The 14,591-nt window shown below is 36.6% G+C and overlaps 1 protein-coding gene across 4 annotated transcripts in view; it reads left to right on the top strand.

Moving 5' to 3' along the window:
- The window catches only part of INAVA (innate immunity activator), a 36,633-nt gene that overhangs the window by 16,349 nt on the left and 5,693 nt on the right, over positions 1–14,591 (top strand). For 2 of the 4 annotated variants that reach the window (XM_063444412.1, XM_063444411.1), the window contains exons 3-9: positions 845–969; positions 1,456–1,578; positions 5,610–5,802; positions 6,930–6,983; positions 7,069–7,276; positions 10,316–10,459; positions 10,547–10,994. In XM_063444412.1, the coding sequence (XP_063300482.1) occupies positions 845–969; positions 1,456–1,578; positions 5,610–5,802; positions 6,930–6,983; positions 7,069–7,276; positions 10,316–10,459; positions 10,547–10,994 (1,295 nt within the window). The remainder of the gene's footprint in view (positions 1–844; positions 970–1,455; positions 1,579–5,609; positions 5,803–6,929; positions 6,984–7,068; positions 7,277–10,315; positions 10,460–10,546; positions 10,995–14,591) is intronic. The other 2 variants (XM_063444414.1, XM_063444413.1) reach the window with 2 other exon arrangements.

Here is a 14,591-nt window from a genome sequence, read left to right as displayed (position 1 = left end):
CCTTCAGCGCCGAAGAGCCTATAGTGCCAGGAAAACGGATTTGTTTACCTGGCACTATAGGATCCCTTTAAGTGCAGCAATTGTAAATGTGCTCCTTTCACACTGTGCTACTAGTGTATAGTTTCCAACACACTGTCTGGATCCCTTCACAAATAGCAAAGATGGTTAAAGGAAACTGTTTCCTAAGGGTTTCTCCGTCCAACCACCATTACCACTTCAGTGATTTGACGTTTTCATGGTGGTAGGAGTCAATATGCGCAGTGTTTCTACTTGAAACACTGCACATACAGACATATTGGTAATTGTGTGCTGGGGCTACTTGCAATCCCAGCATATGTGACATTGGCAACCCAGAACTCTGGACCGCGCTGCTTAATGTCAATTTAATGCATATATTATGTCTGTTGTCAGGATGCTTAGCACACTGGCAGCAGACATGAAGATCTTACCAAGCTAGCTCTCCTGTCCCACTTTCCCCTCCATGTTGCACTCCCTCTCTCCATGCAGCCTTGATTATTATTTTAATTTTTTTAAACCCTTCCTCCTCCCTCACTCCGGCTCCCTTACTCATCGGCTTCTGTGAGAAGCCTGTGGTTGGTCCATGCGTGTACCCAGTGATGTCAGGAGGGGGGTGCGGAGAAGCAGCGCTGGGAGCTTTGTTCGGCACTGCGTTCAAGGTGAGTAATATCTTTTTATTTCAGGTTTTACTACAGATTGAGAGGGGGACTTTCCCCACATTGCCCAGTAGGGCATATTATACCGGTTAAAGGATTATAGTAGCCCTTTAAATGTCCGCTTCTACACAACCAACTACCTTCATAAAATACATTATTTCTTTCTTTAGGTCAGGACTCCCTTTCTCCTGGATGCAGGGAATTGACTCAGGCAGTGCGTATCCAGCAGCGCTCTCTGGAGCAGAAGATGCAGAGCTGTCTGGAAGAGCTGCGCCTTCTATGTTTGCGGGAGGCAGTAAGTTCATGTTATCCAGTCTAAAACCCCAATTAAGTGTAGTCCTTACAAATACTAGATCCCGTTCCAAGACATTTTTATTATTATTATTATTATATTTATATTATATATTTATATAGTGCCAACTGATTCCGCAGCACTTTACAATATTATGGAAGAGGTGGAAAGTTACAATAAATGAGACAATTACACAGTGACACAGAAACAATAGGTAGATGAGGGCTCTGCTCAAATGAGCTTACAGTCTAGACATGATTCTTTCTATATCAATCATTCTTTATTTTCCTCCCTTCTTTTGCTTTATCTCACTCGGTATTAATTCCTTATTCTTTACCATCGTTGTGTTCATATATTATGTGTAAATATGTCAACATTTCCATCCGTTACTCTTTGTTTTGTTTTTTCCCCAACCTGTGCACCTGCAAACCATGCTCTGTCTTTCCTACAAAAGGTCACCTTTTTTTCTATTTATCTTCTCTATCCAAGGAGCTTACAGGTGTCTTGCCTAAGGATTACCCACTAAAAGCTGATGAAACACCCCCCAAAGTCCGGCGAAGGGTTGGAGCTCTGTTTAAACTGGATGAGCAAGCAATTCATTACAGGAAGGAGGCAAGTGTGGTTAAAGTGCTTAACAATACAGTCAATTTATTTCTCAGTAGCCAAATAGAAAAAAACATTATTTTTGTAACACTAAACTTTTCTACTCCATGTTACACAACATGAGCATACACAGAGAAACATTTTTTGTGTTCTCTTTTTTTAGTTAATGGTCTAGAACACGGTTTCCCAATAAATTTTTCCTGTGAAACCCTTTGACATGGTATGTGCCGTAGAGTAGCGCAGTACAGCGCAAACCTTTCAATGAGTAGAGAGTAATGTTCTCTTTTGTTGGCAAAATTGACTATTCACCCTTTACGTTAGCGACCCTGCTGATTTGTGGCTCGGGCTAGTATTTTACATGTTAGCTGTTACAACCCATTTTTTTTATTAAAAAAATGGGTTATCCCTAGCTGGACCTGGCACCCAGACCACTTCATTAAGCTGAAGTGGTCTGGCTGCCTATAGTGGTCCTTTAAGCAGGATTTTTGAGTCAACTTGGAGCAAAAAGATTTGAACACTGAAACATATTGCAGTAACTCACTGCAAACAATGCTGTGTTTTACAAAGCTGTTAGAAAGAATTTAATGTAAATGCCTCAGTCTTGAGTAAAACGAACACTTTGATACAGATCTCACTACCTGACTGCACTGTTTTGGTAACAGTTTAGATTTTTGTAGCATAGCAAAAGCAATGTTTTTTTGTGTGTATAGAACTGATTAATAAATATATATATATATTCAGCTGAACTGAAAAGAACAAACAACCTGTTAAGCAATGTTCATTTAAAAAAAAAAAAAAAAAAAGGTGCAGAAACCTCTGAACGCCTCACTATGGCAACGCTACGACATACTGTTTATGCATACATGCTGTTGTGGCAATGTAATTAAGTTACGGTTTTCCATGCACAAATAAAATAAAGAATAAAAAAAAATAAAAAAAAAAATAAATATATATATATATATATATATATATATATACTTTTTTCAGTTAACAGTTTTTTGCCCCTGACAGAGTCTTTCAATGCCCCTCAGTCTTTCAATGCCCTTTACAGAGTCGTTCAATGCCCCTCAGAGCCTTTCAATGCCCCTCACAGAGCCTTTCAATGTCCCTCACAGCCTTTCAATGCCCCTCACAGAGTCTTTCAATGCCTCTGACAGAGCCTTTTAATGTCTCTAATAGAGAATTTCAATGCCCCTGACAGAGCCTTTTAATATCTCTAATAGAGAATTTCAATGCCCCTGACAGAGCCTTTCAATGACCCTCACAGAGAATTTCTATGTCCCTACCTAACAGAGCTTTCTATGTCCCTACCTAACAGAGCTTTCTATGTCCCTAGCAAACAATTTCAATGACAATAACAGAGCTTCAACTTTCAGGTTCACTCTCTATCACTCCTCTACCATGTGTGATAGGAAGTGGCTGATGGCAGGGTGGGCTGGCTGATGGCTGGGCGGGTTCTGACGGCAGGGCAGGCTGAAGGCAGGGCGGGCTTAATATCGCACTACCGCGATCTCTGCTGTTTCCGACCTTCCAGGAACAGCAGGTAGCGGCAGCCATCTTGGATGTGGCGAATTGTCGCAGAATCCCAATTTTGTTCTCTGGAGCCCTAGGGTTCTGTGGAACACCAATTCTGAAACACTGGTCTAGAATAAGTAGCCTGCATCAGACTGTAGAATGAAAGACCCAGAAAGAATTTTGGTGTTAAGCATTGCTGAGTTTAAATTGAAGGATCACTAAACTCCTAATAGCAAAATAGAACTCTTTTGTATTTAAAGGAAAACATTACACTTAATGCCTTGTGGTGCATTATTATGTAATGAATATAGATAAGTTAATAATTCTTTCTAGAGCACTAGAGTACTGCTTCCTAAAAAGCAGTCATCTCTGCCTGGCATGCATGGCTGACAAACCCCACTCAGTGTTACACATGCACTCTGCCATAAGCACTCTGCCATAAGCTCAATTACATTGGATAAAAACACCTTTCTTACCTTGGTCTGTGGGGATAGCAACCTTTTGCACTTTTCGTTCAGACGCAGACCGACCCAGACCACACTTATAAGAACTGCCACTCTTGATGTCATGACTTCTGAATGTGCACGAGTTACTGATTAATATATTTATGGTGAGATAAGTGGTGCTTCTGACCAGAGGACTTAACAATGGCTGCCCTGTAATATAAGGAGTGCTGTGCTATGTAAAATAAAATAAAAGGCATAACTCACAACAGTCCTGGTTTTAGCACATTTCCTTTTATTTCATGGTTATACACAAAAAGCAAAGTGTGCGCACATTATTAGACTTCCTTGCACTACACAGAGTCACCTAAGGTAATTGAGCTTATGGCAGATTTCTTCAAAAGTGCTCTGTGCATGTGTAACCCTGAGTGGGGTTTGTCAGTCATGCATGCCAGGCAGACATGACTGCTTTTTAGGAAGCCTGCTTACTTTAATGGTGGATTTGTCCTTCATTGTCACATCCTCATGGAATTCTCCCCATCCTACATCCTTACAATTTAATGTTGAGAGGTATGCATATGTGGGTGTTTGATGTGTCTCTTTAAGACAGTTGTGCATGTAAGAAAGAAAGGAAAGGAAATAAAAAAAATAAATAAAATGTGTGTTGGTTTTGGTAAACTAAAAGCAACACTTAGGCCACCATATCCTCAAATGAGGTAGTTATATTCTAGTTTGGATGTTTTAACTTAGATTTTGCAATGTATTTGTACATTAACCAAAGTTAATTGTTTACAAAATAAACTATAATTTGTTCTGCAATCTACAGCACTATCATGTTGCTACTTTGAGAAACAGAGATAATTCTAGCTCCATAAAGTGAGTCTACTACAGCAAACCCCCCTGAGGCAACTACTAAACTACACACCCTATCCTCTCTGGAGTACTTGGTAGTAGTGTTTTTATGTTAGTTCCATGTAAAACAGGTACAATCAGGGGAATCATGAGACTCGGTCAGCCATTAAACATCCAAATAAATGTACTATATCGTATACAAATTGGCTACTTTTTATGAAAAAAAAAAGAAGAGTAAATATTGACCACTTTTCCATTATTTTAGAATACTGTGGCAATGGTAGCTGAAGATTCTCAGCTGTAGCACTACACCTCCTATGATGCTATGCCAGCCTTAAAGCTAGCAAAGTATCAAGAACGAGCCAAAAAACTGAAATGCAAACAGAAAAGGGAAAACATTATTGTGATCACAGGGAAATCACAACAGAGGAATGTGTCTGAGCATGTGAGAAGTTTATATAGGTATGAGTCCTGTAAGTAGACTTGCATTATACTTGAGTGCCCAAAACATACAAGTGTGTATCGGCTGGAATGATGCTGAAACAGTCATGTCTGTAAAAAATGCAGATTGACAGCATTGGGAAGGGGATGCTGAACACATTAGATTGTATTTAAACCTAAATATGATTGTGTATATTTTGATGATAGTATAATTAAAATCACTCGGCAGCAACTCTTTAAGTGTTCTGCATTGAGTAATGAAAGAGTACTTTTAGGTCTGGATTGACCCAGATGTTAGTATTATCCTTCTCCTGAGAACAGTAAGTAAACTTTGTTTATCCCTGGGGTGTGTGACATTTTACAATAACATCCTTTGCTCCTACTTGTATCATTATGAATAATAATACTGGGGTGGAGTTTCTACGGAAAAAGAGTACTAGTTTCTTTTATTTCTAGGGGATTCTGGGTTTCTAGTACATGTATATAGGAACTCACCAAGTTTGTGATTCAGATCACGTAATAATTTGAATGGGATGCATTTCCAGTTTCTAACTATTATATTAAAAAATATACACTTATTAAACCTGAATACGTTTGTTTCTTATAAACGTACTGTACTTTTGTTAATTTCAATTCTATACTATGTATCAAAATTCTAGGCCTCATCACCAATAAAATATATTTATGACCACTTGCTTGGTATATGTGTGAGCCAATAAGTGTTTCTCTTACTTCGATTTATTTCAAATGTCTGTAATTGTTCATAATAATTACTCCTTCTATCCCCAGGATCCACTCAGCTCCTTGCAAACCGATCTTGCTCTGCAGAGACAGATTACTGAGGCAGCACGTCGTTTGTACATGGAAGAGTCACTGTCTAAACACGTTCGGCATCAGAGAAAGGTAGCATTAAAAGAGGCAAAACAGAAGCTTTTAGCTTTAGAAGACAGGCTAAACCAAGAACGCAGCATGCGATTAGAAGGTGAGAAATTGAAAAATTGGTGATATGGAATTTAGGGACAGGTTTTAATTGAATACATACATATTTATCCTCCTGCCACCTCTCTGTGGAGACTAAAGGCTTTTAACTTTTTCTCCCTTGCCGCTCCAGTCACGCAGTGGCTGACCTCACCACTGTGGCTGAGATCATCAATTTTCATGATCTTAGCCAATTCAGTTGTTTGCTTGTTTTTCCATACGAAAGCATTGGGAGTCTATTGTTGTGCCAATCAGCATTTCCTCATAAAGATACATTAAATCAATGCATCTCTCTGGGGAGCGTTCAGTGCCTCCATGCAGAGTATGGAGACGCTAAACATAGATGCTGCACACTGTGCAGCACTGACCCAGGAACCACCTCTAGTGGCCGTCTGAGTGACTGCCACTAGAGATGTTACTAGGCAGCAATATAAACACTGTCTTTTCTCTGAAAAAGCAGTGATTACAGTGCTAAGGCTGCTAGGACATGCTATAGAGACCAGAACCACTACATTAAGCTATGGTGGTTCTGGTGACTAGTTTTCCTTTAAGGGAGGTATTTTGGGAATGTCAGAAATAGTGGTGATGGCAAAAATAAGTGTCCGAAAGGAGAGTTATAGACCAATTTTAGAGAATTTTAGACAATTTAAACAAAAAGTGGGGAAAGTTGGAATCTAAATAAAGTGAAAGACTGTCAGAGTAAGACATATAGGCAGCTTAGTTATGTACTTATGGTAAAGTAAAATATGATTATTCTTATTATTATCTAATCAAATGTTTAAATATTAGTTTATTAATCAAATTAGCTGATGTTTCATAGCTCCATTAAAATTTAGCTGATCTCTATTAACAATACCTAATCATTTGTTTTTATATACAATATCGTGCAAGTAATAATTTGCTTGTTCGTATTTATATAAGACAGAACAGTTATCACTGCAGTTTTAACAGGCTATTACTTTTTAAAAATAAAAATTGAACTATTGAGTGCATGCTGTTCAGAATTCTAAGGAAAGATAAAGACTGCTGAGAGATGTAATGAGATTCAGAGGACAAGTGTGAATATAAGGGAAAACCATAAATAATTTAAATCATTTGTTCTGATCTTTTCTTTCTGATCTTCATATTTAGATAGCAGTGTCTCTGAATCCAGCTCCTTGTCGGATGTCACAACTTTGGAAGAAGGTGAGTGGGGAAAAACTGGCTTTTTAAATCTACACATTTGCAGTCTTCCAGTGGGTCCAAATGTCTGACAGTTACTTGTTTTCAGCAGATGAAACCCATCGAGTGTCTTTCTCTGTACTTTCTTCTGTCACCCGGCCCCTTCCACCACAGACACTGGAGGGACTTTGCCCTGCCTGGATTGCAAGTGAAACTGAGAAAAACCCACTCCAGAATAGTCCCTGGAGAGAATCTAGTCTTGATCTGCCATATGAAAAGCCAAACAGGAGTTTAAATAATTCTAGAAGCCACAGCAGGTGATGTAAACAGAAATTTTGTAATTTGTGTCTTGTTAAACAGTCAAAAAACATAAATACAGTGTACAAAACCAAATAATGTGGATATTTACCATTTTATATAGTATGGGGGCAGGAGTGCATGAGAAAGACACAATAAATGTCATAGAGTCTGGATATCAATGGGGAGGTAAAAATTAAAGAGACAATTGAATATTCACACAAATAGCCACCAGATAGTACACACAACCAGATGACAAAGGCTTAAGATTGTGTAGACCCAGAAAGAAAAAACCCATAAAGACAATATAATGTCATCTAGTGAAATATAGAAAAAAGGGGAAGTTCTGCAAGAACATGGTGAACAGAAAGGAAGGGATTATAGAAGAGGGCTTTTATTAAGTAGAACAAACAGGCATCTTGATTTACCTAGAATGGTCTCTGTCAATATCTGATATTAAAAAAAATTGGAATCTAGCCTTCCTTTATGTGTGCTGCACAACACACAATGTAAATATACAGAAAGCTATATATTAATAAATTGTTTTAGGTTTTATGTAAAAACGCTGAACTATTTTACACATATACAAACACCTGGCATCTTAAAAAGTTAGGTAATGTGTAAAGCTTTCTTGGGTTTAGAATGGGGAAAGCAGAAAAGAGAAGTTATCTATAAGTAGTAAAAAGGCAATTGATGTAAAAATGTATGCCATTTTGCACTATATTTGAACTAATGATTAGTTTTCCATTGTGATGAGGGTTAATTTAATTTGCCTGGGGCTTGTAAATGGCAATACGTGGGGATTTTGATGCACACTGTAGAAGGCACAAATTCTGTGCAAATTTGCTGCAGGACTCAAAACGTGAAGTAAAGGAGCACTCTAAGCATAATCACTTCAATGTCCTTACACTATTGTTAAACCTTTTCAAGTGTTCCCTACTATAACTTCTGTGACTGGGAAAATATTTGAAGGGCTATTAAAGGATAATATTCAGGAATTAATTGGGAAGAACTTTGTTATTAGCAATAATCAGCATGGTTTTATGACACATAGGTCATGTAAAACTAACCTAATTGCTTTCTACGAAGAAGTAAGTAGAAGTATAGATCAGGGTATTGCAGTGGATGTGATCTTCTTGGATTTTGTCAAGGCATTTGATACGGTTGCTCACGATAGGTTAGTCTTCAAAATAAAAAAAAATTGGTCTAGATGATTATTATTGTTCTTGGGTAGAACATTGGCTTAAGGATAGAGTACAACGAGTTGTCATTAATGGTACATTTTTAGGCTGGACAAAAGTGGTAAGTGGTGTCCCTCAGGGTTCTGTTTTAGGACCGCTTCTTTTTAACATATTTATAAATGATCTTGAAATAGGCATTGAAAGCCATGTTTCGGTATTTGCAGATGACACAAAACTCTGTAAAGTAATAAAATGTGAGCAGGATATTGCTTTGCGGCAGAGGGATTTGGATAGATTGGGGGATTGGGCACTAAAAGGGCATAAATTCTCGGGATGAAAATATAATTTTGCCTTTTTATAAATTGCTGGTAAGACCACACCTTGAATATGCTGTGCAGTTTTGGGCACCTGTTTTAAAGAAGGATATCATGGCACTAGAAAAAGTGCAGAGACGAGCTACAAAATTGATAAAAGGAATGGAGCATTTTAGTTACGAAGAAAGGTTAAACAATTTAAATCTCTTTTAGTTTGGAAAAACGGCACCTCAGAGGGGATATGATAACATTATACAAATATATTCAGGGCCAGTACAAACCATTATCTGGAAATCTATTCATAAGCAGGGCTATACATAGGACACAAGGTCACGCATTTAGGCTGGAAGAAAGGAGATTTCATCTAAGGCAAAGAAAAGGGTTTTTTTCAGTAAGAGTAATACGGATATGGAATTCTCTGCTTGAAGAGGTGGTTTGATCAGAGTCCATACAGATGTTTAAACTGAAATTGGATAAATACTTGTAAAAACATAACACACAGGGATATAATTTCTAATTAGTGGGGTAATAGCTGCTTGATCCAAGGAGACATCTGACTGCTATTTTGGGGTCAAGAAGAATTTTTTTTCCTAGTTTGTTGCAAAATTGGAAGCGCTACAGACTAGGTTTTTTGCCTTCTTTGCAAAAACTTATGTGAGGAAGGCTGAACTTGATTGACGCAAGTCTCTTTTCAGCTATGTAACTATGTAACCTAGCACTCACAGCCACTCATGGTATAGTGTTGGCACACAATGTGTGCTCATGCTGTTCAAACATTTGTTTAAGGGTAATGAGGAAGTGAAATTCCTCATTACTATGTTGGAGGAAGAAGGGTAAAAGAGTCCCCCCCCCTTTTTTTTTTTGTAAAAGTGCTTGAGAGTAGTTTAACAAAACCTATACCTATATCCTGCTTGCACTTTAACTGCTTTACTAAGTTTTAGTGGTTATAGTGCTTAAGAGTGTCCTTCACAGGTTTCTTGATATGAGGCATGCATTATGTACCACCTTTTACACGTCATCTAAGGAACATTCCAGGCAGCATAACTTGAGCACTTTATCATGGTTATGGTGCTAAGTGTGCCCTCGCATCCCTCCATCCGATTTTATGATGGTATCACTGCTTACCAGATGTCTGCTGGGCACTGCTCTCCACTTCCACTACTTCCCATGGAAAGCCAGATGCTCTCTATCTGAGCAAAGCCCAGCGGGGCAGTTTTGCCAACTTAAAATAGGGACGAGCCAGGGCACTATTAGAACACTAACTACTACAACGCAATTTAGCAGTTATGGTACTTGACATTTTTTAAAGAAATATTGTTAGCACCATTGTAGTGGATTTGGTGCAAAGAGTCTTTGGGTGCCCTCCCCCCTAGTTTATGACATCAACCTGAGCGCTTCAGGCATGTAAAGCCTGGGCCTCTGCTTTGTGCTTGCATTATGCAATACTGAACTTCACATTATTAGATCAATTTTAGACCACAAGGGTAGGCTTCAAGGGCTGGGGTGGGTTAACTACACTTATTAACCACACAAAGCTTACATATATTTTTATTTTACCATATAGTAGTCCTGCTGTTACCCCTTTACCGAGTCCCCAAGAAGTAACATGTGACAATCTAAATGGCTCTCAAAATGTGAACAAAATTACATTAACTATACAAAGCAGCCCTGAAAACAACAACAGGAAAGGTGTCTCCCAGTCTGTTAGGTAAGAACTTTTTTTTACATATATCTAACATTTAAATTAAAAACCTGAAACAAATTAACCTTACATGATTAATTTTTATTATTACAGAGTCCAAGGCACCCAAGAATTATGTGAACCAAGAGGACGCAGTTTATGTCGTCGGGCAACTAGCTTTAACACACAATCTAATTCTTTATACTCTCTCTCCCTCTCGAACCCTATGTACACCTCCTCTAACCCTGTGTACTCTGCCTCCTCTGAAACACTTTTTGAGTTACCCAATGCACCACCTTCCTATAAATTAGCCTACTGCCCTGTTGCCTCTCCTGGAGAGTTGCTTAAAGTTGTCCACATACCTTCTGGTAGGGAGCACTTTACTTTGGAGGAACCACCAAGGCCTGACATTACTGAGGAACTGCGTTGCTGGCATATTAGGGCCAGTATGAATGGAGCCAATGCTTTAAGGCCAAGGTCACTAGATAGACAGGGGGCCATAAGACTACGCAATCACTCATCCATGAGCCAGCTCTCTCGTTCACAGACACAGAAAGTACAAGTAAGTTATTGTATATCTTTAAATTATGTCCACATACAGATTTCTATCCAAGTACATTTTATTAAAACAGTGTATGTATACAGCTGTGGATATATACACTTGTGTGCTCTATGTTCCTACATGCAGACATTTTTTACTTTCCATTTGTGAGCAAATGAGGTTAAAAAAATATATATATATTTTTGTAATAATGTTTTTTTTGGGGGGTAATTAACATGTTTTATTTAAGTTTTGTGTAGTAATACAAGATAGAAATATAAACAGTAGAGCCAGGTTATCTAGAAGTGTGGGAATATTTATGGGGTGATAAATAGTAAAAATAATATTTTCATAAAAATTATCAAAAATGTATTCAATAATTTTTATTATATAAAAATGTATATATTGGCACTTTTTCCCCTAGTAATTATTTAAAGCTAATAATTACACACTATTTTAATTCTCCTAGATCCTAGAGTAAGTTTTCATTAGAAGATTTATTGTGACAATAATAATAAAAATAATATAATTTATTGTGACAATAATAATAAAAATAATAATATATAACATGCGTGACAATCAGTAAATATTTAGGTATAACATAAGTATACAATATGGCAGTGGTTTAATACAACATAGACAGCTAAAAGCAACAGTTATGCATGCAGTTTCCAACAAGATTTACGATAGGACAATACATATAGAATTTAACTTAACAAAAAGCAGCATTTCACCGCAGCACAGCGTAAAGCAGTAAAACTTTGTCTGACAGTCAAATCACACTGAATTAACTCTTTCACTGCAAGCTACAATCCGCATAGGTAAGATATCCTATTATTTAGCAATTATACAACTACAATAATTCACATACAAAATCATTCACCATTCCTATGTCCATCCAATAAGAATAATTCTAACCAGATTTTACATCTGCAGAATTTTAACTTTCCTAATTAAGATTCACTATTTCTAAATTACGTAAGCTAATATATCTGAATAATTACCTGGTATTTAATTTTTAAAGTTAAAAGTAATATAGAGTTCATTGGTCCACCTGCAGAAATGGAATTCCAAATTCTATATATTATTAACGAATCATGACTCCTTAATGTTTGGAATCGCCAGCTTTTATCCAAGTATATTCTGCCTTTTAGTAAAATCAAGTAATTTAATAAAATTAATTTAAATTAAATAAGACCAGCATAATTACCAGTAATGTTGTAGATTTTCTATCAGATGAGTAGATATGTTCCATTAATTTTGAATGCAAGTATGATGTATAGAGAATTGTATGAAAATAGAAGAGTTTTGAAGTTGTGTTAGTTGGAAAGATACTAAGAATTAGGTATGTCCAGCTTTGGCTCCAGATTTCAGATTTTAGCTGTTAGATGTGAGTCCATTCTCAGAGTGAGAGTGTTTAGAGAGTATGAGTCTGAGTGTTTGAGAGTATTTGTGAGTGGGAGACTTGAGTCCAGTCCAAGCATTAGAGTGTGTGTTCCTCTCTCTCCTTTGTCCTTAATTTTTAAAGCACTAGTTACCCTATACGTCACTAGTTGATAGGACCAATAGGGAACTGTGCGTGTGTCTTCCCTACAGACTATCATCTAGATTTTGGTCAGTAGATGGTGCAATTACATCACCAAAAATTCTTGTCAGGGGGTCCATTTACCTTTTTTGTATATTGGGTTAATAGAATTTCGTGATACGTTTTACGTCATTTTTGTTATCTCTTATAGCTACTATACATCACAGAAGCTGTCATCTTCAAAGCGTTTGGTTCACTGTTACCCAGACAGAGCATCTGCATTTTCAGTCGTAATTTTATAATTGGCACCTGTAGCCTTAGTTTCACCTTTTCTTACAATGCCTTGTATTTTAGAATGTAAAATGAATTACTTAGTGTTATCTGTCATCTGGTGTTTGGTTTTCTTGTGTGAAACTGTAGTGAAGATTACACATATTCCACTAACATTAGTAAATAACATGACATTTCTTCATTGATATTATATCCATGAATATTCTATATTATTAACTTAGTACTAATTATATATGATTAACCCCTTAACGCCGTTACGGCGTTCTATGCCGTTGCGGCTTTAAAGGGCTTTAAAGCCGCTGCGGCGGCATAGAACGCTGTAACGGCTTGCAGCCCCAGGAGGTACTGTGTACTCACCTCCGCCGCGATCCTCTTCTGGGGGGCTGCCTGAGAGCCCAGGCAGCCCCCCTCCGGCAAATGAGGCCCCCGGGGGCCATGTGATCGCTCTCAAAGAGCGATCACATGGCCCCCTATAGCTGGCTATGGATCTGCCAGCAGGGGGACTGTCTAAAATATTAGACAGTCCCCCTGCTGGTAGGTAGTGTAAAAAAAAAATATTAAAATGTTATAAAATAAATTAAATGCCTTTTTATATATATATATAATATGTATATATATTATATATATATATAATATATATACATATTATATATATGTAACGTCATACGTAATGTATTTTAATGTTAATATTAGTATATATATTAGTATTAAAATACACTTAGAATGACGTTACATATATATAATATGTATATATATATTATATATATAATAGATCTACATATATATATTATATATATATATATATACGTATAATTACAATAATAAATAAATAAAATAATTAAATAAATAAATACAATATTGAAACAAAATGTAAAATAAATTATATATTCATATGTAATTTCATTCTAACTGTATTTTGTTATTAATATATATATATTGGAAACAGAATACACTTAGAATGACATTCTATATATATCTATCTATATATAAAATACAAATAACCGCAAATATATATATATAGAGATAAATACATATAATTACATAAAAGATTACATTAGTATACACGTAGAATTTATATACCTATAAATGCATATATATTAAAATTCTACGTGTATATTTAAGTAATTTTTTAACATCATTATGTCATTTGATTAATTAAAATTTGATTGACATGCCTGACAACACAGGGAGAAAGTGCAGAGAATTTAATTCGCAAGCACTATATTTGACCCTGTAACTCTCCAAGACACCATAAAACCTGTATATAGGGGGTACTGTTTTACTCGGGAGACTTCGCTGAACTCAAATATTAGTGTTTAAAACTGGTAAATTGTATTACAACGATGATATTTTAAGTAAAAGTGCAGTTTTTTTGCATTTTTTACAAACAAACGACACTTTTATGGACTATATTATTGTTGTAATATGTTTTACTGTTTTAAAACACTAATATTTGTGTTTAGTGAAATCTCCCGAGAATAACAGTACCCCCCCATGTACAGGTTTTATGGTGTTTTGGAAAGTTAGAGAGTCACATATAAGGCTTGCATTTCATTTTTTTGACATTGAAATTTGCCAGATTAGTTATGTTGCCTTTGAGACCGTATGGTAGCCCTGGAATAAGAATTACCCCCATGATGGCATACCATTTGCAAAAGTAGACAACCCAAGGTATTGCAAATGGGGTATGTCCAGTCATTTTTAGTAGCCACTTAGTCACAAACACTGGCCAAATATTAGTTTTTTGCTTTTTTCACACAAAAGCAAATATGAACGCTAACTTTGGCCAGTGTTTGTGACTA

This window comes from Pelobates fuscus, chromosome 1 (assembly GCF_036172605.1).
Source record: "Pelobates fuscus isolate aPelFus1 chromosome 1, aPelFus1.pri, whole genome shotgun sequence".
Classification (NCBI taxonomy): domain Eukaryota; kingdom Metazoa; phylum Chordata; class Amphibia; order Anura; family Pelobatidae; genus Pelobates; species Pelobates fuscus.
Note: the sequence above shows the minus strand (reverse complement) of the source record. Positions and strands in the feature narration are given on the sequence as shown.